General features: G+C 48.6%; 3 protein-coding genes across 3 annotated transcripts; all 3 read right to left on the bottom strand.

The window, feature by feature from the left end:
* Nucleotides 1–628: 628 nt before the first annotated feature.
* LOC119949599 (protocadherin gamma-A10-like) lies at nt 629–4,873 on the bottom strand. The gene is made up of 3 exons (XM_038771467.1): nt 4,666–4,873; nt 2,453–4,515; nt 629–724 (listed from the first exon to the last, which is right to left on the bottom strand). The coding sequence occupies exons 1-3, from the start codon at nt 4,871–4,873 to the stop codon at nt 629–631; spliced, it is 2,367 nt and encodes a 788-aa protein (XP_038627395.1).
* Nucleotides 4,874–7,272: 2,399 nt separating this feature from the next.
* LOC119949600 (protocadherin gamma-A4-like) lies at nt 7,273–13,837 on the bottom strand. Its single transcript, XM_038771468.1, has 4 exons — nt 13,630–13,837; nt 11,417–13,518; nt 7,367–8,158; nt 7,273–7,323 (listed from the first exon to the last, which is right to left on the bottom strand). Exons 1-4 carry the CDS (start codon nt 13,835–13,837, stop codon nt 7,273–7,275), a joined length of 3,153 nt encoding a protein of 1,050 aa, XP_038627396.1.
* A 351-nt stretch (nt 13,838–14,188) lies between these two features.
* Nucleotides 14,189–17,440, bottom strand: LOC119949601 (protocadherin gamma-B7-like). The gene is made up of 3 exons (XM_038771469.1): nt 17,382–17,440; nt 14,696–17,153; nt 14,189–14,242 (listed from the first exon to the last, which is right to left on the bottom strand). Exons 1-3 carry the CDS (start codon nt 17,438–17,440, stop codon nt 14,189–14,191), a joined length of 2,571 nt encoding a protein of 856 aa, XP_038627397.1.
* Nucleotides 17,441–21,161: the final 3,721 nt, after the last annotated feature.

Genomic DNA, 21,161 nt, shown 5'->3' on the forward strand with positions numbered 1-21,161 from the left:
GAAACTTATGTCAGCGCCACCTTGGGATCGGAACATTCCCAGATCCAGAAAGAAGCGATTCTCGTCCGCGTTTCCAACGGAATTTTTGCCGAATTTAGGCTTGCAGAGAGTTTGATCGGACTAACTCTCATCTCAGGGGCTCCGGTCTGATGTATTCTGCAAACCGCACACACACGCATTGCTGAACTTCACAACAGTCAGCGCAGAGTTACAGTAGTGATTTGCGTAGTGCGTAGTGGGAAGCAGTATGGTGTAGTGGATAGAACACGGGCCTGAGAGTCAGAGGATCATGGGTTCTAATCCCCGGCCCTCCACTTGCCTGCTGTGTGACCTTGGGCAAGTCACTTCACTTCTCTGTGCCTCAGTTGCCTCATCTGGAAAATGGGGGTTTTGACTGTGAGCCCCACGAGGTACAGGGACTGTGTCCAACCTGATTTGCTTGTATCCACCCTAGAGCTTAGTACAGTCACTAACACATAGTAAGCGTTGAAAAATTCCATTATTATTATTATTAGTGCCACTTACACTCTCTCGTCTTTGCCAATCATGTTCCTGCTGCATTAAGGAGTGCAACGAGAGAGCAGGTAGGGAGGAGTGCAACACATAGTGAAATGCATCCGAAGGTGTTTCACGTGCTGGACAGCCGCACTGACGACAGCTCAGTGCTGAAACTGTCCTTTAGTGCCAGGACCCCGCAGGTGGTTTCTTTGGTAGCCGCTGACATCTTCACCGCCCGGGTTAGTCAGTTAAATCCAGAGTTCCCACTGGACCTGTCTCCACCACGGAAAAAACTAGATGGTTCTTCAATTAAAAATCTTCACCCTTGATGTTCCGGACCCAGTAAAAATTCCTTAACCAAGAGCTAATGAATGGCGCGGTAGAGCCCCTAACCAAGTTCTGAAGGTACTTGGACTGCTCAGGGATATTGTTTTTCAAATCCCCGTTCAGGATCTCCAGGAAACTCGATATTCAAAGAGCTTGCCGAGAGCTAAAGATATTCAGTGTCAAATACTTCCCTAGATGTGCCCTAGAGGAAGATTAGAATTCAGAGAACATTCCCAGATCCAGGCTCAAGAGCATGTCTGAATTCTTCTATTTCATTTTACATATTTAAGTTCATTTTATTATATACTTTCATTCAGTTGTATAGTTTTAAATATTTTAGGTCTGCCCCATTAGAAAGTCAGCTTCTTGTGGACAGAGAATGCACTACTACTACTATACTTACTACCTGCTACTTCTACTATTACTACTACTACACTTAAAATACAAACATTATGGTAAGAATCAGTCAATCAATCAATGACACTTATTGAGTGCTTATTATATGCAGAGCCCTGTACTAAGCGCTTGGGATAACACCACATAGAACTTCCGTGGGTCTTCGCTGTTTCCAAGGGTTATCAGCTTTGGGTGAAGCCATTTCTCTCTCGCCCATGGCTGAATGAACTGGACTCTCAGGTCTCTCAAAAGACCCGAGGACTTAGGAGCAGTTGAAAATAGAGCACACATTGAGCCTCCTGTTTCATAACTCTCCTAATTTCGTCTGTAGCTCTTAAACCCATCCCACAAGCTCCTCTAAAAATCTCACCCCAACAGCGTCCCCCAAATTCAAGTTGAAAAGTTGTCTTTTGTGACTTGAAAAAGCAGACTTTCAAAAAAGCCCTAACGTCATAATATTCCTCTCCACTGGATTCTTCAACACATCCATCCCTTCATGGGCTCTTTGGGATAATCAAAAACATATTTGATGCATCACCGTTAGAGTGTACTCCTGGTGGGCAGGAAACGTTTCTTTCATTTCTTTGCACTGTCCTCAAGTGATTACTAAACTGCATTGTACTCAGTGGACGCTAAATAAGTACCATTATGCCTAGTACTACTGAAAGAATAAAGAGGAAATATTTTTAAAAGGTTCTTATTTGCTTTTAAGAAGAAAAGGTATTGAATTTTTCTTCCATAGCACTAAGTTAACCAGGGACCGTTAGCAGTACATTATCCTTTGGAGAGCAAGTAAAATGGTTCTTAAAGGAGCTTGGATGCTTCCTAAACATTATCTTAACAAGGCAGACTAGAGCAGAATTGAAGTTGAACGAGGGCTATACAAAAGTCAAAGGAAGCTAGAGAAAGTCCTCGAGACTATATCAACTGTCTTCTTCCTCCTCCTTCCCGCAAACCCCAGCACGAAAAAATGTGGTTCATTTCTAATTTCTAAGTTTTTCAGCGAGAAGAATCCAGTCAACATAATAAACCCGAAACAAGAGATCGGAAAAGAAAACAGAATCTCAAACAACAATTAAGTCGCATAGATTTAGAGAATTGGAGAAAACCCATTTTTTTCAAAATACTGAATTGTATTTTTCAGCCAAAGCATAGATTTTCTTTCCTGTGGTTCAAAGGAAACACAGATGGTTAACTGTTGAAAAGGCAAATATCCAGAAAGAGCACATACCTGGAGGAAACTTTGATCTCCATTGCTAAAACCTGAATCCTCAGCCACTAAGAGAGGCTCCTTTTTCTCACAAGTCCGCTGGCTAGCCAGAGTGTCAGAATAATTGGGTTGAGGAAAGAGCAACTGGCTTTTCCGGGAGTCTGTGGTCAGGGACACCTCGTGGGAATAAGTCTGGAGGAAAGCTCGGACCCCGTCGATGCCCACAAAGTGTGAGGCCGGGACGCCACCCAGATACCCGCTCGAAGACTCCAGCAGCCGCGCGGCTCGCCACCTGCGGAGCCTCAGGGCCAACAGCACGATGATGAAGGCTAAGAACAGGCAGGACACGGCGGCCACCGCGACCACCAGGTACAGCGTGAGGCTGGACTCGGGGTCTGCGGGCGTCGAGAGGCTGCTCAGATCCGACAGGATCTCGGGGATGCTGTCGGCCACGGCCACCGTGACAGTGACGGTAGCAGAGAGAGGAGGCTCCCCGTTGTCCCTGACCGCCACCACGAGGCTCTGCTTGAGGGCATCCTTGTCCAGGAAGCTCCGGGCCGTCCTGATCTCGCCCGTGTGCAGCCCCACCGTAAAGAGGCCCGGGTCCGTGGCCTTGAGCAGGCGGTAGGACAGCCACGCGTTCTGGCCCGAATCGCCGTCCACTGCCACCACTTTGGTCACCAGGTATCCCGGCTCGGCCGAGCGCGGAGCCAACTCCACCCCGGTGGAACCGTCGGTGGGCAAGGAGGGGTACAGGATCTCCGGGGCGTTGTCATTTTCGTCCAGAACCAGAAGAGTCACCGACACGTTGCTGCTGAGGGCCGGGGTCCCGCCGTCCCGTGCGGTGACCTGCAGCTGCAGCTCCCGGAACTGCTCGTAGTCGAAGGAGCGCAGAGCGTACAGGACCCCAGTCTCCGAGTTAATGGACACGTAGGAGGACAGAGGAGGTCCTTGGCCGGGTTCCTCACTGATGGAGTAAGTGACTCGCGCGTTTTCTTCGCTGTCGGGGTCCCGGGCGGTCACACGGAAAACGGATGCGCCTCGGGGGTTGTTCTCGGGAATGTAGACGGAATAGGCTGTCTGCTCGAAGGCAGGCGGGTTGTCGTTGGTATCTGTCACACGCAGGAAGATGTGAGTTTGAGCAGAAAGGGGCGGGGACCCTCGGTCTGTGGCCGTCACCGTCACGTTGTAATTCGAGACCAGCTCCCTGTCTAGGGTTCGGTCCGTCACTAGACGGAGATAACTATCTATTGATTTTTCCAATTTGAAGGGCAGATTATTGGGGATGGAACACGTGACGAGGCCGTTGTCCCCAGAGTCTCGGTCGTGCACGTTTAAAAGGGCAATTACCGTCCCCGGGGGAGAGTCCTCGGGAACTGAACTGGTGAGAGAGGTGATGGTCACGTCCGGAGTGTTGTCATTCACATCTTCGACTGTCACCAGAACTTTTGCTCGGGCCCGAAGACCCCCACCGTCCTGGGATTGAACTTCCATCTCATAAAATTCAGATTCCTCAAAATCGAGATTTGCCAAAATCGACACCTCTCCAGTTGTGGAGTTCAGCTGGAACATTCGAGAAGTCTTATCCGTTATTTTTCGGAACGAATATGTCACATGGCCATTGACTCCTTCGTCCGGGTCCGTGGCGTTTACCGTGACCACCTGGGTCCCCATGGGAACGTCCTCCCTGACTCTCACCTGATAAACAGATTGAGTAAAGACCGGAGCGTTGTCATTCGCATCCAGGACTGTCACACGGATGCGCGCGGTGCCCGACCGGACCGGATCTCCCCCGTCCGAGGCCGTGAGGACGAGGTGGTGAACAGCCTCCTCCTCCCGGTCCAGGACCCGCTCCAGCACCAGCTCCGCATTCGTGGTCCCGTCAGCTCCGCTTTGCACATCCAGAGAGAAATGCCGGCTCGGGCTGAGCTGGTAGCTCTGCAGGGAATTCGCCCCCACGTCCGGGTCATGCGCTTCGGGAAGGGGAAGTCGAATCCCTGGCGCTGCGTTTTCACTGATTTTTATTTCTAGTTCCTCTTCGCGGAAGCGGGGAGGATTATCATTTACATCAGTAATTTCCACTTCTATAGAATAAAGGTGCATGCTATCCTCAACCAGAATTTCAAACTTTATCAGGCACGGAGATGATTGAGCACAGATTTCCTCTCTGTCAATTCTGTCCGCGGTGACTAAGCTGCCGCTTCTGACATTCAAAGCGAAACGAGGTGCCCTACCTCTGGAAACAATGCGGACGCGGCGCTCCGACAGCTCTCCGGGCTCCAGTCTCAGGTCCTTGGCCACATCCCCCACGAAAGAGCCTTTCTCCGTTTCCTCGGGCACCAAATAACGGATCTGTCCGGACCCCGTCTCCCACTGCATCCCCAGGAGCAGACAAAGCAGGATTCGCCCGCTGCGGTGCCAGAACCTCTGCCGAGCCGCCATCGTCGCCTCGTTTCTCCGACCTTTCCGCTTTCCCTCCCGGCTCGAGCTGTACAGATTTCCTCCTCTGTCGCGGGCGTCCGGAAGGACCGGCCTCCAGAGCCAGAGGGTGGGAGAGTCAGGGTTCGTGGAGCCCCAGGGTCTGTTTGCGCTGGGGCCGTGTTTTGGGCAGTGGAACAACGGGAAAGGGCCGGCTGGATCTCTCTCTACGTTTCTCTTCCTGATTGGTCAACAGCGGCTCCCAGAGTCCGAAGGAAAAACGGCATATTCCTGAAAATCAGTGGCAAGACTACGATTCTATTCTGGAATATGCGGAAGAGCTCCTCCTGCCGTCCTATCTGCCTCAAATCGGGTAAATGCGAAATACTTTTTCCCAAGATCTTCCACGCCCTGCGCCCAGGAGGGGGCCAGTTTTTCCTTAAGAATAAACGAGTGAGTGGATGAATGAATAAATACTTGAGTCTTTAAGCGACTCCTAGCTGATTCTGTAGTAGACTTTTAGCCAATCTTCACGTCTCTTGATTTTCCCGTAAGGATTTTTTTTGATACTGAAATGTACATATTGGATTTATTTTTTCCAACGCGTCCCATGATTCCAGTTTGTCCGCTTTGATCCCCATCACCTTTCATGTAGTAGTTGTGACGAGAGACGTTTCTCCATGTTTCCAATTAAATCACTGAGATCCGTTCCCCAAATGGAAAATTGGAGTATCCCATGCTGTGAGACATGGTCCCTTATAACCATTTAATGGGTACAAAAGACTGTTCGAAAGCTTACTGTTTTTTGCAGAGTTATATCCCGGAAAACATTTATCTATGAACGATCAGTGCATTTGGGTAACTATAATACAAATGTGGAAAATCGCAATAGGGAAACACCTTGGATATTACGGCGGAACTGGACTAAATGGGAGGATAACGACATTCGAGAAATGCAGAAATTTATAAACTCACCTGCGCAGGGAGAGCGGGGTCGCTCACAATAACATCAAGATTTTTAGCTGATTCCTCAGGAACCAGAGCAGAGGTAAGATCCGGTCGAATTTCCCCGCCCAAAGTTCTTTGGCCATTCGGACTCAGGAATGTAAATTCGCCTTTACTCCGGTCCGACGTTAAGCACAACTGATATGAATACGGCAGCGTTCCTTCTTCATAATTTGGGGGGAAGATGGGCCCCGCCGCCTGGGAGTACAGATCTGGCCGCAAACAGTCGAACACTCCTGGTTTCGACGAGCGGCGGCAGCGCATCGCGATGGCCAGGATGATCGTAACGAGGAATAAGACTGAGATTAAGGCCAAAGCCAAAACCAGGTAAAACTGCAAATCGGCCTGGCTGGAGGTAGCGGCCGAGCGGTCGTTCAGCTCGGGAAGGGCGTCCTGCAGGCTGTCAGCGAAGATCAGGTGGAGAGCCACGGTGGACGAGAGGGGCGGCTGGCCGCCGTCTCGCACGGCCACGACCAGGCGGTGCCGGGCTGGGTCTCCATCGGCCAAGGCCCGAGCTGTCCGGATCTCTCCGGTGCGGAGCCCCAGGCTGAACAGCCCGGGATCGCTGGCCTGCAGCACGTGGTAGGCCAGCCAGGCGTTGGGGCCCGAGTCCGCATCCACCGCCACCACCTTGCTGACTAGGTAGCCGGGCTCGGCCGAGCGAGGGACCGTGTCGAACAGGGCTGAGCCGTCGGGCCCCAGGGCGGGGTAGAGGATGCGGGGGGCGTTGTCGTTCTGGTCCACGATGAACACGCGCACGGTCACGTTGGCCCGCAGCGGTGGGGAGCCGGAGTCCTGGGCCTGCACCAGCAGCTCGAAGGCGCGGAACTGCTCGTAGTCGAAGGAGCGCTGCGCATAGATGTCCCCGCTGTGAGAGTTGATGGACACGGACGAGGACAGCGGCAGTTCGGACTCGGAGCTGTCCAACAGGGAATAGGAGATGCGGGCGTTATCGTCCAGGTCTCGGTCGGAGGCGCTGACCCGGTAGATGGAGGCTCCGGGCCGGTTGTTCTCGGGGACATAGGCCTCGTAGGTAGTGTGGGGGAACACGGGCGGGTTGTCATTGACATCAGCGACCCTAATGGAGATCGTTTTGGAGGTGGTAAGAGGGGGATTTCCCCTATCGGTAGCTGTGACTGTGATATTGTACTCCTCGATCTCCTCTCTGTCCAGGACACTGGCTATCACCAGTTTGTAAGAATTCTTGGTGGAGGATACGATTTTGAAAGGAACATTGTTCTGGATCCGACAGGCGATCTCCCCGTTGTTTCCCGAATCCAGATCGCGCGTTTTGATCAAAGCGATCATCATTCCAGATACAGAGTCTTCGGGAACGGGACTCGATACAGATGTAAACGTCACTTCTGGGGCGTTGTCGTTCTCATCGAGAATTTCTATCACCACTTTGGTTTGGTCGGTCAGACCACCTCCATCGGTCGCTTCCACATCCATCTTGTACCTATTTGCCTCTTCGAAATCAAGGGTCCTTTTGGTTACTATTTCTCCGCTAACGGGATCCAGGCTAAACATATGCCGGGCGGTGTCCTCGATGTTGCTGAAGGAGAAGGTGATCTGTGCATTGAGACCCTCGTCCTGGTCGGTGGCTTCCACCCGCAGCACGGGGGACCCAGGGGGCAGGCTCTCCCTCAGGCTGACCTTGTACACGTCCTGTCTGAACACGGGAGGGTTGTCATTGGCGTCAGTGACGTTGATCCGGATCTGGGCGGTGCCGCTGCGAACCGGATCTCCCCCATCCACAGCGGTCAGAAGTAGGTGATAGGAGCTCTGATCCTCCCGGTCCAGAGACTTCGCTAATACAATTTCCGGAAATTTACTACCGTCCGGACTCTCCTTCACCGCCAGAGAAAAGTGCTGATTCGGGCTGAGTTGGTATGTGTCGACGGAATTCATCCCAACATCTGGATCCACGGCCGACTCCAATCCAAATCGGGCACCCGGTAATGCTAACTCATTCATTTTTAAATCGACAAATTCTTTTTTGAATAAGGGGGAGTTGTCGTTAATGTCCTGAATGGCGATATGGATATAGAACACATTCAGGGGATTTTCCACCACGGATTCCAGCTGTAGTTCGCACAGCACCCTTTCCCCGCATATCTGCTCTCGGTCTATCCGGTCGCTGACAAGCAAGTCCCCGCTGACCGCGCTCACAGTAAAGAGCTGCTTCTCGGCACTAACCCGCAGCTTCCGAGCCGACACGTCTCTGATATTGAGCCCCAGATCCCCGGCCAGATGCCCCACCACCGAGCCTTTGGCCATCTCCTCGGGGATCGAGTAGCGAATCTGTTCCCCCAGCGCCCGGCACAACAAAGAGAACAAGAAGGGAAACAGTACTTGCCGCCTCCCTTCTCGGCCCCTCTGATTTCGGATCCTCTCCATTCCTCTCTTTCTCAGCTCCGTTTCAGTACCGATAGTCGGCGATCCTTATGGCCATTGAAGTCCAAGATTTCGCGGTGAAGGAGGATTATTATTTTCCCTTTGTTTGGATGCGCATCCGTAAGTTTCCGGGCGGACGGGGTCCGCGAGCCCGAATGAATGTGGACGCCGGCTCTGCTCTGGCTGTGTCTGCGCAGGGAATTTCCTGCAGGAGTTTCCAATGGATCTCGGTCTCCGAGTCTGGCTCTCCGTGGCCGACAGCGGCCCCTGTGAGCTCAGTTTCAGAACTGCATCTTATTCCTTTCCTCCAGGAAATTTTAGTTTTGATAAGTATATCTGAAGATATTAATATTTTTCTTCCTACCATTAAAATCAAAATGCCATTCTTCAGTGATGCTTTATCCGGTTCCTACCGTTAAAATCACCTGTACAAAATGCCACTCTTCAGTGATGCTTTATCCGGAAGGAGGAGAATTACCTTTTTAAAAAAATCCAGATTGCTTAGAATTCCTATTTAATTTTCTGGTGGTGTTTCTTCTTTTAAATTGTGTGTGAAATAGGGATGTTGGGCGATTAGACATTATCCACCGTGATTTAGAGAGTATGTGGGAGATATACCCTCTTGGTTCCTCTGACTTGTGCAATTGCAATTATATATAAATAGAACGCCGTTTATGGGGACTTTTCTTCATCCTGCTTCTTGTTTGCTTACACTTACCTTACCCTTCCAAAAATTCGGCTCCAAAGATCAATAATTAGTACAGAAGAAATGTTTTAAATTTTTCCACGGACTCTAAGAACTCTGATTTCGATTTGAAATGCACTATCATCGTGGAATTTCATCTACATTTCAGAGAAATAAACATTTTGGAGGCCATTTACAGGCTATTTTCTCTTTAAGAATAGTTATTAGGTGTTTTATTCTTTGATGTCCTATTCTGGACATGTTCTAGAAAAGATAGCACACCCAGAGCAATTTCACCTCGATCACCAAAGGCCAATGGCTAAAACTAATAACACTCAGCGAGTTTCACCCCTAAAGGTATTCTTCCGGATGTAAGTGTTGCTCACACCAAATGTCACTGGTTGGGTTATGTGAGAAGAACTGACGCTATCAAGATACCAAAATATTTGCTTTATGATGCTCACTCACTCGCTTAATCAATCAAACATGACGGGTGGTATTCAGATGTTTCAGAGATACAAGGGCGCTCATCATCAATTGATGTATACTAGCAATGATCAACAAACTAGACTAACAAGTGCTGCTATTCTTAAACAGCAATTTCAGAAAGATAAGGATTTCAAGTAGAAAAGTTTGAAACCACATCAGGTGCTTCAAAAACCAAATACATAGTTTAGCAATGGAGAGTTTTCAAAATATGGCTTTTGGAAAGGCCTATCAGTCAAAGGTTAAAGGTTTCCACCACATTTGGAAATGAATGAAGTTCACCTTAAGGAGAATCATTTGTGAATATGAAGGTGATGAGTATGGAGGATGTCTCTTTGATGCTTGGAGTTTCCCATGAGTATCAATGGATAAGCCCCAGTTCTGAAATTTCAGAACTGAGAGACTTCTGTATTTATAGATATATGACTCAATAGATAATTAGGTACATGGCTAGATAGTTCATTCATTGATTCAATCGTATTTATTGAGCACTTACTGTGTTCAGAGCACTATACTAGCACTTGGCAGAGTACAATACAACAATAATCAGTCACATTCCCTACCCACAATGACCTTACACTCTGGGGATGTGGGGGGGAGGGGTAGTTGAAAATAAGAGATAGAATGAGCTCCAAAAGTAAATGTTGCATCTCTTTATATATCACAGACTAGAAGTAACTTATGGGAATCTTAGCTGACTAAGTTGAAGACTCTGGTACACTGGAGTCTCATAAGGAACGAATGCCACCAATAAGTAAACAGCAAACAGCTCACTGTACCCTAGAAGAAAACTACACTACATTGAATATTAAAGAAAACTTCAATTCCCCTTGTCCCACTGATCCCCCGTGTTCATCCTGAAAACATCCTTCATGGGAACTATAACTGTTATTGGAGCAGTTTGTGATTAAATTACAAACTATTACATAAGGCTGAAATTTGATCTTTCAAAAGGAGAATTAATACTATTTCAAAAACGCCTTTATGAACTCTGTAGTCAACGCGATTTAGTTATGAATGATAGAACTTCCCGAATAATTAATTCTATCTCCTGACGTCGTTCATACTGTTATGGAAGTTGAGATTAGTCAGTCAGTCAATCGTATTTATTTAGCCCTTACTATATGCAGCGTACTGTACTAAGAGCTTGGGAGAGTACAGCACAACGATAAACAGATATTTCCCTGCTCACAATGATCTTATAGTCTAGAGATTAGCTCCAGCCCAGATTCGGAAGGAAGGATGCCAAAATAACCCACCAAGACCACAGTTCACAAATACAAGCACTAAAGGCTGAACTTCTAAAGGGCTAAATACCCTTAACATCGCCCATCTCCAGCAAGTCATCCCCGTAAACTGCCACAGCCACAGCAACCAGTCATCTGTACTACTTAGATATTTATTTATTTATACCCCCAGCACTTATGACCATATGTAAAATAGATTAGACTATTAATTTACTTATTCGGTTTACCTTTTATAAATATTTTTGTGTCACAAATTGGAGTGAAAGCTCTATGTGAGCAGAGAACAAGTCTCAAGTTTCTGTTACACTTTCCAAGTGCTTGATAGATATCCTCAGCACTACCATTATTGCCAAGGGCTTAATTGCCCGTAACTCATTGAAAAAAACATCTTCTACTTCCCTGAAGGAAGACTGGGTTCTCTTTGCAAGAAATGAAGATGTGGAAAATGTATAAACCTTCTCTTATATTCTTACCTTCTAAAGAAAACGCAAGAATTAATGAAAATATCAGAATTGCATTTGCTGCAAACAGCAGTTGGAAAAGCACAAGACATAGATATTGGAAAACCTCTCAATTAAATTATACGTAATTTCCAACAATTCAGAAAGTAGATGCATTAAAAAATAAAAATCCAAACATTTATTTTCCGGAAACCCTAAAATGTCATAGATGGATCTCGTAGAAACTTCAGGAAATAAATGTAACAATAGGGAGATTTTACTGAAAATATTAGAGGAAAAAACTTACCTGTAAGACAGACTGGTCATCTTTGACCAGGTTCAAATCCTCAGGCACTAATAAGGGCTCTTTTTTCTCATAAGTCCGCTGGCTAGTCAGAGTGTCAGAGTAATTGGGCTGCGGAAAGAGCAACTGGCTTTTCCTGGAGTCCGTGGTCAGGGACACCTCGTGGGAATAAGTCTGGAGGAAAGCTCGGACCCCGTCGATGCCCACAAAGTGCGAGGCTGGGACGCCGCCCAGATACCCGCTCGAGGACTCCAGCAGCCGCGCAGCTCGCCACCTGCGGAGCCTCAGGGCCAACAGCACGATGATGAAGGCCAAAAACAGGCAGGACACGGCGGCAACCGCGACCACCAGGTACAGCGTGAGGCTGGACTCGGGGTCTGCGGGCGTCGAGAGGCTCCCCAGATCCGATAGGATCTCAGGGATGCTGTCGGCCACGGCCACCGTGACAGTGACGGTGGCAGAGAGAGGGGGCTCCCCATTGTCCCTGACTGCCACCACGAGGCTCTGCTTGAGGGCGTCCTTGTCCAGGAAGCTCCGGGCCGTCCTGATCTCGCCCGTGTGCAGCCCCACCGAGAAGAGGCCCGGCTCCGTGGCCTTGAGCAGACGGTAGGACAGCCAGGCGTTCTGGCCCGAATCGCCATCCACTGCCACCACTTTGGTCACCAGGTATCCCGGCTCGGCCGAGCGCGGGGCCAACTCCACCCCGGTTGAGCCGTCGGTGGGCAAGGACGGGTACAGGATCTCCGGGGCGTTGTCGTTCTCGTCCAGGACCAGCAGAGTCACCGACACGTTGCTGCTGAGGGCCGGGGTCCCGCCGTCCCGCGCGGTGACCAGCAGCTGCAGCTCTCGGAACTGCTCGTAATCGAAGGACCTTAGAGCGTACAAGACCCCTGTCTCCGAATTAATGGACACGTAGGACGACAGAGGAGGTCCTTGGCCGGGCTCCTCACTGATGGAGTAAGTGACTCGCGCGTTTTCTTCGCTGTCGGGGTCCCGGGCGGTCACACGGAAGACGGATGCGCCTCGGGGGTTGTTCTCGGGAATGTAGACGGAATAGGCTGTCTGCTCGAAGGCAGGCGGGTTGTCGTTGGTATCTGTCACATGCAGGGTGATGTAAGTGTGTGCCGAAAGGGGCGGGGACCCTCGGTCTGTGGCTGTCACCGTCACGTTGTAATGCGAAATCAACTCCCTGTCCAGAGCATTGTCTGTCACTAAACTGTAATAATTTCCATAGGATTTTTTCAATTTGAAGGGCAGATTATCGGGGATGGAACACGTGACGAGGCCGTCGTCCCCGGAATCTCGGTCGTGCACGTTTAAAAGTGCAATTACCGTGCCCGGGGGCGAGTCCTCGGGGACTGAACTGGTCAGAGATGTGATAGTCACTTCCGGGGCGTTGTCATTAACATCCACTATCGTCACCAGCACTTTCGCTCTTGCGAGGAGACCAGGTCCGTCTTGTGCTTGAACTTCCATCTCATAATATTCGGATTCCTGGTAATCAAGATTTTTCAAAGTGCATATTTCTCCAGTTACCGTGTTTAGCTGGAATATCCGGGAGGTTTTATCCGTTATTTTCCTGAATGAATACGTCACCTCGGCGTTGACTCCCTCGTCCGGGTCCGTGGCGTTTACCGTGACCACCTGGGTGCCTACGGGAGCATCCTCCGGAATACTCACCTGATACACAGACTGAGTAAACACCGGCGCATTGTCATTCGCATCCACCACTGTCACACGGATGCGCGCGGTGCCCGAGCGGACCGGATCTCCCCCGTCCAAGGCCGTGAGGACGAGGTGGTGAACAGCCTCCTCCTCCCGGTCCAGGACCCGCTCCAGCACCAGCTCCGCATTCTTGGACCCGTCAGTTCCGTCTTGCACGTCCAGAGAAAAATGCCTGTTCGGGCTGAGCTGGTAGCCCTGCAGGGAGTTCGCCCCCACGTCCGGGTCATGAGCTTCCGGAAGGGGAAATCGGGATCGCACAGCTGAACTCTCACTGATTTTTATTTCCATTTCTTCTCCCATGAAGCGGGGAGCGTTATCATTAATATCGGTTATTTCCACTTCTATCCCGTAAATCTTCACTTTGTCCTCTACGAGAATCTCTTCAGTCAAAACACATTTATCAGCATCGGCACAAATCTCCTCTCTATCTAGCCTGTCTGCTGTGACTAAGCTGCCGCTTCTGACATTCAAAGCGAAACGGGGCGTCCTACCTCTGGAGACGATGCGGACTCGGCGCTCCGTCAGCTCCCGGGGCTCCAATCCCAGGTCCTTGGCCACGTCCCCCACGAAAGAGCCCTTTTCCATTTCCTCGGGCACCGAATAGCGGATCTGTCCGGACCCAATCTTCCACAGGATCCCCAGGAGCAGACAAAGCAGGGCTCGCCCTCTGCAGTCCCGGCGCATCTGCGGAGCTGCCATGGCTGCTCGGGTGCTCGGTTCTCTCCGCTCCCCGATAAGGTACGGGCTTTGCCGATTTCCTTCTCGGACTCCGGTATATCTGGAGGGATGGACCTTTCAAACTGAAGGCTCGGTGGTGGAGGTTCGAATCCTTAAAGAACCGGACCCGAGTAAGCTACAGCGGGGTCGGGCCCCCGGCTGGATCTGTCTGCGTTTCCCTCTTGACCGGTCAACAGCGGCGCCCAGAGTATGAATGAAGAACTGTAGATTCCTGAAATCAGCGAAGGGATTTTTCAATTCCTTTCCGCCAATGCGGAAGAGCTCCTCCTGCTGTCCTCGCATTCCCAGCGTTCGCAAGTGGGAACTAATTATTCAGCGAGCCTGATCCATGCCTTGCTTGCAGACAGTACGGGAACGGAAAGTTCTCTGGAACGTAAGAAGGAATGTGTGAATCCCTCAGGTCGCCCTGGTTTAGCCATTGTTCCAAGCGAATCTTTCCACCAATTTCATTTTCCTTGATTTTTCCCCGTGGATTTTCTTTAGATACTGAAATTCACACATTGGACTGTTTTCCAAAGCGCCGGAGGTTCCATCTCCGTCCTTTTGATCTTCAGATCCATTCGTGTAGCAAGCATGAGACCAGACCAGAGGTGTAAAGAAAACGCTGACGGTTTTCTCCTATTATAGTAACCTCCCGAAGAGCTGAACGTGAAAGACCTTATCCAAATTCTGCCCTGCCTTTTATTTCCCTAAATTGCATGAGGGACAAATTTCGCCTAAAACAAATTGTGCATATTACAAATGAGGAACAGTCGCAACATACATTCACTAAATGGAAGAATAATAACATTCAGGAAATGCAGAAATTTACACACTCACCTGTGCAGAGTTAGCAAAATCGCTTAGAATATTTTCAAGATCTTTAGCTGACTCCTCGGGCACCAGATCAGAAGGATAATCTGACCGGACTTCCCCTCCTAAAGTTCTTTGGCCATTCAAGATCGGGAAAGGAAATTCGCCTTTGCCCTGGTCCGACGATAAACACAACTGATACGAATATGGCAGGGTCCCTTCTTTGTAATTGGGGGGAAAGATGGGCCCCGCCGCCTGGGAGTACAAAGCCGGCCTCAAACAGCCAAACACTCCGGGTTTCGATGAATGGCGGCAGCGCATCGCGATGGCCAGGATGACCGTGACGAGGAATAAAACGGAGATTAAGGCCAAAGCCAAAACCAGGTAAAACTGCAAATCGGTCTGACTGGCGGTGGGGGAGGAGCGGTCGTTCAACTCGGGAAGGGCTTCCTGCAGGCTGTCGGCGAAGACCAGGTGGAGAGCCACGGTGGACGAGAGGGGCGGCTGGCCGCCATCCCGCACGGCCACGACCAGGCGGTGCCGGGCTGGGTCGCCATCGGCCAAGGCCCGCGCTGTCCGGATCTCTCCGGTGCGGAGCCCCAGGCTGAAAAGCCCGGGATCGCTGGCCTGCAGCACGTGGTAGGCCAGCCAGGCGTTGGGGCCCGAGTCCGCGTCCACGGCCACCACCTTGCTGACTAGGTAGCCGGGCTCGGCCGAGCGAGGGACCGTGTCGAACAGGGCCGAGCCGTCGGGCCCCAGGGAGGGGTAGAGGATGCGGGGGGCGTTGTCGTTCTGGTCCACGATGAACACGCGCACGGTCACGTTGGCCCGCAGCGGCGGGGAGCCGGAGTCCTGGGCCTGCACCAGCAGTTCGAAGGCGCGGAACTGCTCGTAGTCGAAGGAGCGCTGCGCATAGATGTCCCCGCTGTGAGAGTTGATGGACACGGAAGAGGACAGCGGCAGTTCGGACTCGGAGCTGTCCAACAGGGAATAGGAGATGCGGGCGTTATCGTCCAGGTCTCGGTCGGAGGCGCTGACCCGGTAGATGGAGGCTCCGGGCCGGTTGTTCTCGGGAACATAGGCCTCGTAGGTAGCGTGGGGGAACACGGGCGGGTTGTCATTGACATCAGCGATAAACAGGGAGATGGTTTTGGAGGTGGTGAGAGGGGGCTTTCCCCTGTCTGTAGCAGTGACTGTGATATTGTATTCGGCGGTCTGTTCTCGGTCCAGGAAACTGTCCGTCACGAGCTTGTAGTAATTACTAGAGGAGGATATGATTTTGAAAGGCACTTCGCCCTCTATCCGACACGTGACCGCCCCATTGTCTCCGGAGTCCCGATCACGGATTTTGATCAGCGCTATCACGGTCCCTGGCTCACAGTCCTCAGGAACCGTACTGGATGCCGATGTAAACGTCACATCCGGGGCATTATCGTTGTCATCCAGAATTTCTATGATGATTTTGCATTCGGCAGTCAGACCTCCGCCGTCCTTCGCTTCCACAGTAATCGTGTAAGTGTTTGTTTCTTCAAAGTCTAAAATCCCATTGGCTTTAATCTGTCCACTAAATGGGTCCAAGTTGAACACATTTCGAGCGTCGTCCTGAATTGCTTTAAATGAGTAAGTGACTTGCGCATTGACTCCATCGTCCCGGTCAGTGGCTTCCACGAGCAGGACGGGGGAACCCGGGGGCAGGCTCTCCCTCAGGCCGACCTTGTACACGTCCTGTCTGAACACGGGGGCGTTGTCATTGGCGTCAGTGACGTTGATCCGGATCTGGGCGGTGCCACTGCGGACCGGATCCCCTCCATCTACAGCCGTCAGGACTAAATAATGGGAACTCCGTTGCTCCCGGTCCAAAGGCTTCTCCAATAATAATTCCGGGAATTTACTACCATCCGGGTTCTCTTTTACTACCAGCGAGAAATGCGAGTTTTGACTGATATGGTAACTCTGCACCGTGTTGATTCCAATATCAGGGTCCTGCGCAAATTCCAATCCAAATTTGGCTCCCGGGAGAGCAAGTTCATTGATTACTAAATCAATGTTTTGTTTTTTGAAACGGGGAGCATTGTCGTTAATGTCCGTGATGGTCACACGCAAATGAAAAACATTCAAGGGGGTTTCAACTACAGTTTCCAGTTCCACAGCACATTCGGGTTTGTTACCGCATATTTGCTCTCGGTCTATCCGGTCGCTGACAAGTAAGTCCCCGCTGTCGGCGCTCACAGTAAAGAGCTGCTTCTCGGCACTAACCCGCAGCTTCCGAGCCGACACGTCTCTGATATTGAGCCCCAGATCTCTAGCCAGATGCCCCACCACCGAGCCTTTTGCCATCTCCTCGGGGATCGAGTAGCTAATCTGCTCGCCCAGCGCCTGGCACAGCAAAGAGAACAAGAAGGGAAACAGTACTTGCCGCCTGCATTCCCGGCCCCTCTGCTCCGGGCTCGTCCCCATTCTTCTCGCTTCTGAGGTCGCTTCGGCTCTGATAATCGGCGATTCAAATGGCCGTTGCAAAGAGGGAGTCCACGGCCAAGAAGAATTATTGTTCCCACTTTGTTTGGCTGCGAATCCCGGGGCTTCAGGGTGGACGGGGGTTCGCGAGCTCGACTGAATGTGTGCCCCGGCTCTGCGCTTTGAGACTGTGCAAGGGATTTTCCTGCAGGAGTTTCCAATGGATCTCGGAATTCATGTCTGGCTCTCTGTGGCCGACAGCGGCCCCTGTGGGCTCTTCTTAGGTAATGCAGCTTTACGTTTTTTCTTCCAATTCATCGTGATGCAAAAATGTAGAAGATAATATCTTTTTTTCTAATTATTAAGACGTATCTGAATAAGAATGCATTTCCTGCCTCTTAGTTTGGAGTAGACGTGGAAGAATTAATATGCTGCTTTAATCCATAACGGCTCTAATTATGACTCAGTTTCCTGAGAGTGTCTCTTCTTTAAAATATTGTGTGCCAAAGGGGGTTGGGGTTGATTGCACAGTAACCACTGTAAATTAGAGCATTCTGGGGGGAGTATACATTCTCATTTCCTCCGAGGTGTGTTATTTTAGGCATGGCAAGCTATTTGTGTGAAAGTTGCCTTCTACACGTTCCTTTTTTGCTAGTAAATAATAATTGAAATTCCATACCTGTAAAGAAATTTGGTTCTCAAGGCCATTGAACAAAATAGAAAGGAATGTTTAAAAATTTTCCACGGACTCTGTGAACTTGATTTCGATTTTACTCTCACTCTCATCATAGAAATTTCCCCTTTCTAAGGGAAAGGGTGAATTTTGCCATCATTTACAAACTGCATTCTATTCAAGAATATTTATGAGATGTTTTTATTCTTCTGGAACCATGATATAGACTATATTCTAGCATAGAAGCTGCAAGCAACATCCAGAGCAATTTCAACTCAATCACCAAATACCAAATACCAACCAGTGAGGTTCAACTATAATTATTCTTCCAAGATCTATATGGTGCTCATGCATGGCTTGGATATGCTGATATTACCTGTGTCATTTGACTCACCCATTGAGTTATGTGAGATGATATCAAGATAACCAAGCAATTGCTTTATCCAAAACGTTAGACAGTTACAATACTTTAAAGACATAAGAAAACATGTCCTGCAGTGACAGGAGTCGGCTTTTGAGAGACAACAGTGATAGACAGACCCGACTATCAGAGGGTGGTATTCTTGAACCGAGACTTCAGGAAGAATCAGAAATGGCACCAGGTGTTGTCAAAAACAAAAGCAATAGCCCAGAAAAGGCCAATCCTTCCAAATACACCCCATAGAAAGGCACATCAATCAGGCATTGAACTTTGTTGCCATATTTAGTAAAGGATAAAGCAGCATTTCCTAGTGCCCTTAGGCACTAGTGCCCTAGTGCCTAGTTCCCTAGAGCCTCGGCCTGGGAGTCAGAAGGACCTGGGTTCTAATCTCAGCTTTGCCACTTGTCTGCTGGGTGACCTTGGGCCAGTCACTTCACTTCTCTGGGCCTCAGTTCCCTCATCTGTTAAATGGGGATTAAGACTGTGAGCCCTATGTGAAAGGGACTGTGTCCAACCTGATTAGCTTGTATCTACCCCAGTGCTTAGAACAGTGCTTGGTACAGAGTAGGCGCTTAACAACTATCGCTGTTATTTTGAATAATAATTATTATTATTTCTGCAGTCTTTCCTTTAAAGCCAATGGGCGGTGCCTTCCTAACTTCTTTCTCAAACGAGCACAATGGATGGGAAGAAGTCTTGCCGTATCTGTGGTACCAAAAGTTCAGGTTTTATGTTTTAGCTGCCAGACCTTCTATTCTACCGGAGTGGAGATAAAGTATATTTTATTCAAGCCACTAGTGTAGAGAAGGTCTTGGTTAAATGGTTATTATCCAACACATAAATTAGGAACATTCTCGAGAGTTTGGAATTATCGCTATTTCAGTAGTGCCTTTATTAACTCAATATTCACTTCGATTTAGTTATAAATTTTTGAACTTCCCGAAGCTTTTAATGACAAGATGGCTGATCAGAGATTCCACCGACTTTTCTTTTCATTCTATCTAATATTACAGAGGATCGGTCTAGTACTAGCCAACGTACATCATATATATATATAAAGGGGGCATAGCAAAGGAACCCACCTACAGCACAGTTCACAAATAAAAGACCTAAAAGGCTAAAGTGCTAAAATGCTAAAGACCCTTATAAAATCTCACTTTCTCCAACAAGCCTTCCCCAATGAACTCCTAACGTTCCGGGTCACAGAAACCCATCTAGCACTTACATATTTATACGGCGTTCCAACACTTACATACATGTTCTTAAAAGATTGAACAATGTTCTTATTCTGACCAACCCTGTTTGTAGATAGTTCCACATCCGTTTCCCCTCTCAGAGTGAACAGTCATCATGAACTGGGAACATGATACATCCATCAGTTAATTAATAGCATTTATTGAGCATTCACTGCGTGCAGATCCCTGCCTACGAGGAGTTTGCAATCCACAGGGAGAGACAGTCATTAAATTAAATTACGGATTGGAAAAATTATGGGTATAAGGATCGTGAATGTGCAACATATAGTCACATGCTTCTATTTACATCCACAAGAGTTTACTACAGCAAAATGTGATCACTGAGAGCTCAGTAAATACCAATCTTACTACTCCTAAACGTTTATACTTTTACTCCAAGTATAAAGAGGATCTATTTCCCTGAAGTGAGAATATACTCTTCTGGCTAGAAATAAAGATGTAGAAAACATATTAGTCCTCTTTTCAGAATATAAATATTATGTATCTCTCTTAGATCATGTGGTCCTGAAAGATCACTCTTTTCCATTCAAAAATGTTTTCAAAGTACACGTCCAAGTCCCACACACAGAGATTTTCTGTTTCATAACCAAAAAAGAAATTTAATTTGATTTTCAAAGGAAGACCACAACTACTGGTACCGCGGATATATGAGTGTCTCATATACTCATAACAAAGGAGTTCAAATCGGATAAGAACATGGAAGTGATTGCTGCTGGGATTGTATCCCGACATATTACGATCTCTATACCCACACATTAACCAACCGTTTCGCAACGTGTGCTGTTGGCTGCTGGGGAACTAAGAGGATGAGGATGGCTCAGCGCCAACAATCACCAGCTAAAGAAAGACTATTCAAGCGCAATTCCTACTGACGGTGGGATGGTCTTATTAATTAATGTGGTGTGGGATATATGAGGAGAGTGAGCTACAGCAGGATATCAAAAGGCTGAGAATTGTGGAAAATTGAAATTAGGAAACCTAAAACAAGGAGGACAAAGGAAGAGTTTTAAGGAGCCGATAAAAGGTAAAACAAAGCCTCAGGCAATGCAGTATCACAGCTGAAAACTGTGAGTCAGTTGCTAAGGAGAGATCTCCACGGCGCATTGTCATTAAAAAGAAAGTGATTCTGAGGAAAAGCTTTGTATAGAAAGAGAGGCAAAGAGGCAAAAGAAAAAGGAGCATCAGGCTCTACAAACATCAAGTATTGCAACACAATAAGGGACGACTTTTTGTGTGCCCAATGTGGTCAGGCCTGTGGATTGTTGTTACAATTGTTGCCAATTTGTACTTTCCAAGCGCTTAGTACAGTGCTCTGCACACAGTAAGCTCTCAATAAATACGATTGATGATGATGATGATGATGGATCCCACATTACCATTCTCGGTCACAACTCACATGCAAACTTCAATGGCGTTTTTTTATAACAAAGGACTAGGATACCAGGATACTCGAGCAATTGCAGAGAACTACATATATCGGCATTGGATTAGCCAATAAGAATAGTCAGAAAATCATTAAAAAATAGAAACGTGAAGCCTCAACCATTTTAATGACATTTGGCATTAATCAGTAACTAGTTGCTTTAAAAAGAGAAGATTCATTTATCAGGACGCCTTTAAAGTAAGAATTGACTACTGAAGAAATACATATAATTAAGTAGGCAAATAGTGTAACCTACATCAAAAGTA

This window comes from Tachyglossus aculeatus, chromosome X2 (assembly GCF_015852505.1).
Source record: "Tachyglossus aculeatus isolate mTacAcu1 chromosome X2, mTacAcu1.pri, whole genome shotgun sequence".
NCBI classification, from domain to species: Eukaryota; Metazoa; Chordata; class Mammalia; order Monotremata; family Tachyglossidae; genus Tachyglossus; species Tachyglossus aculeatus.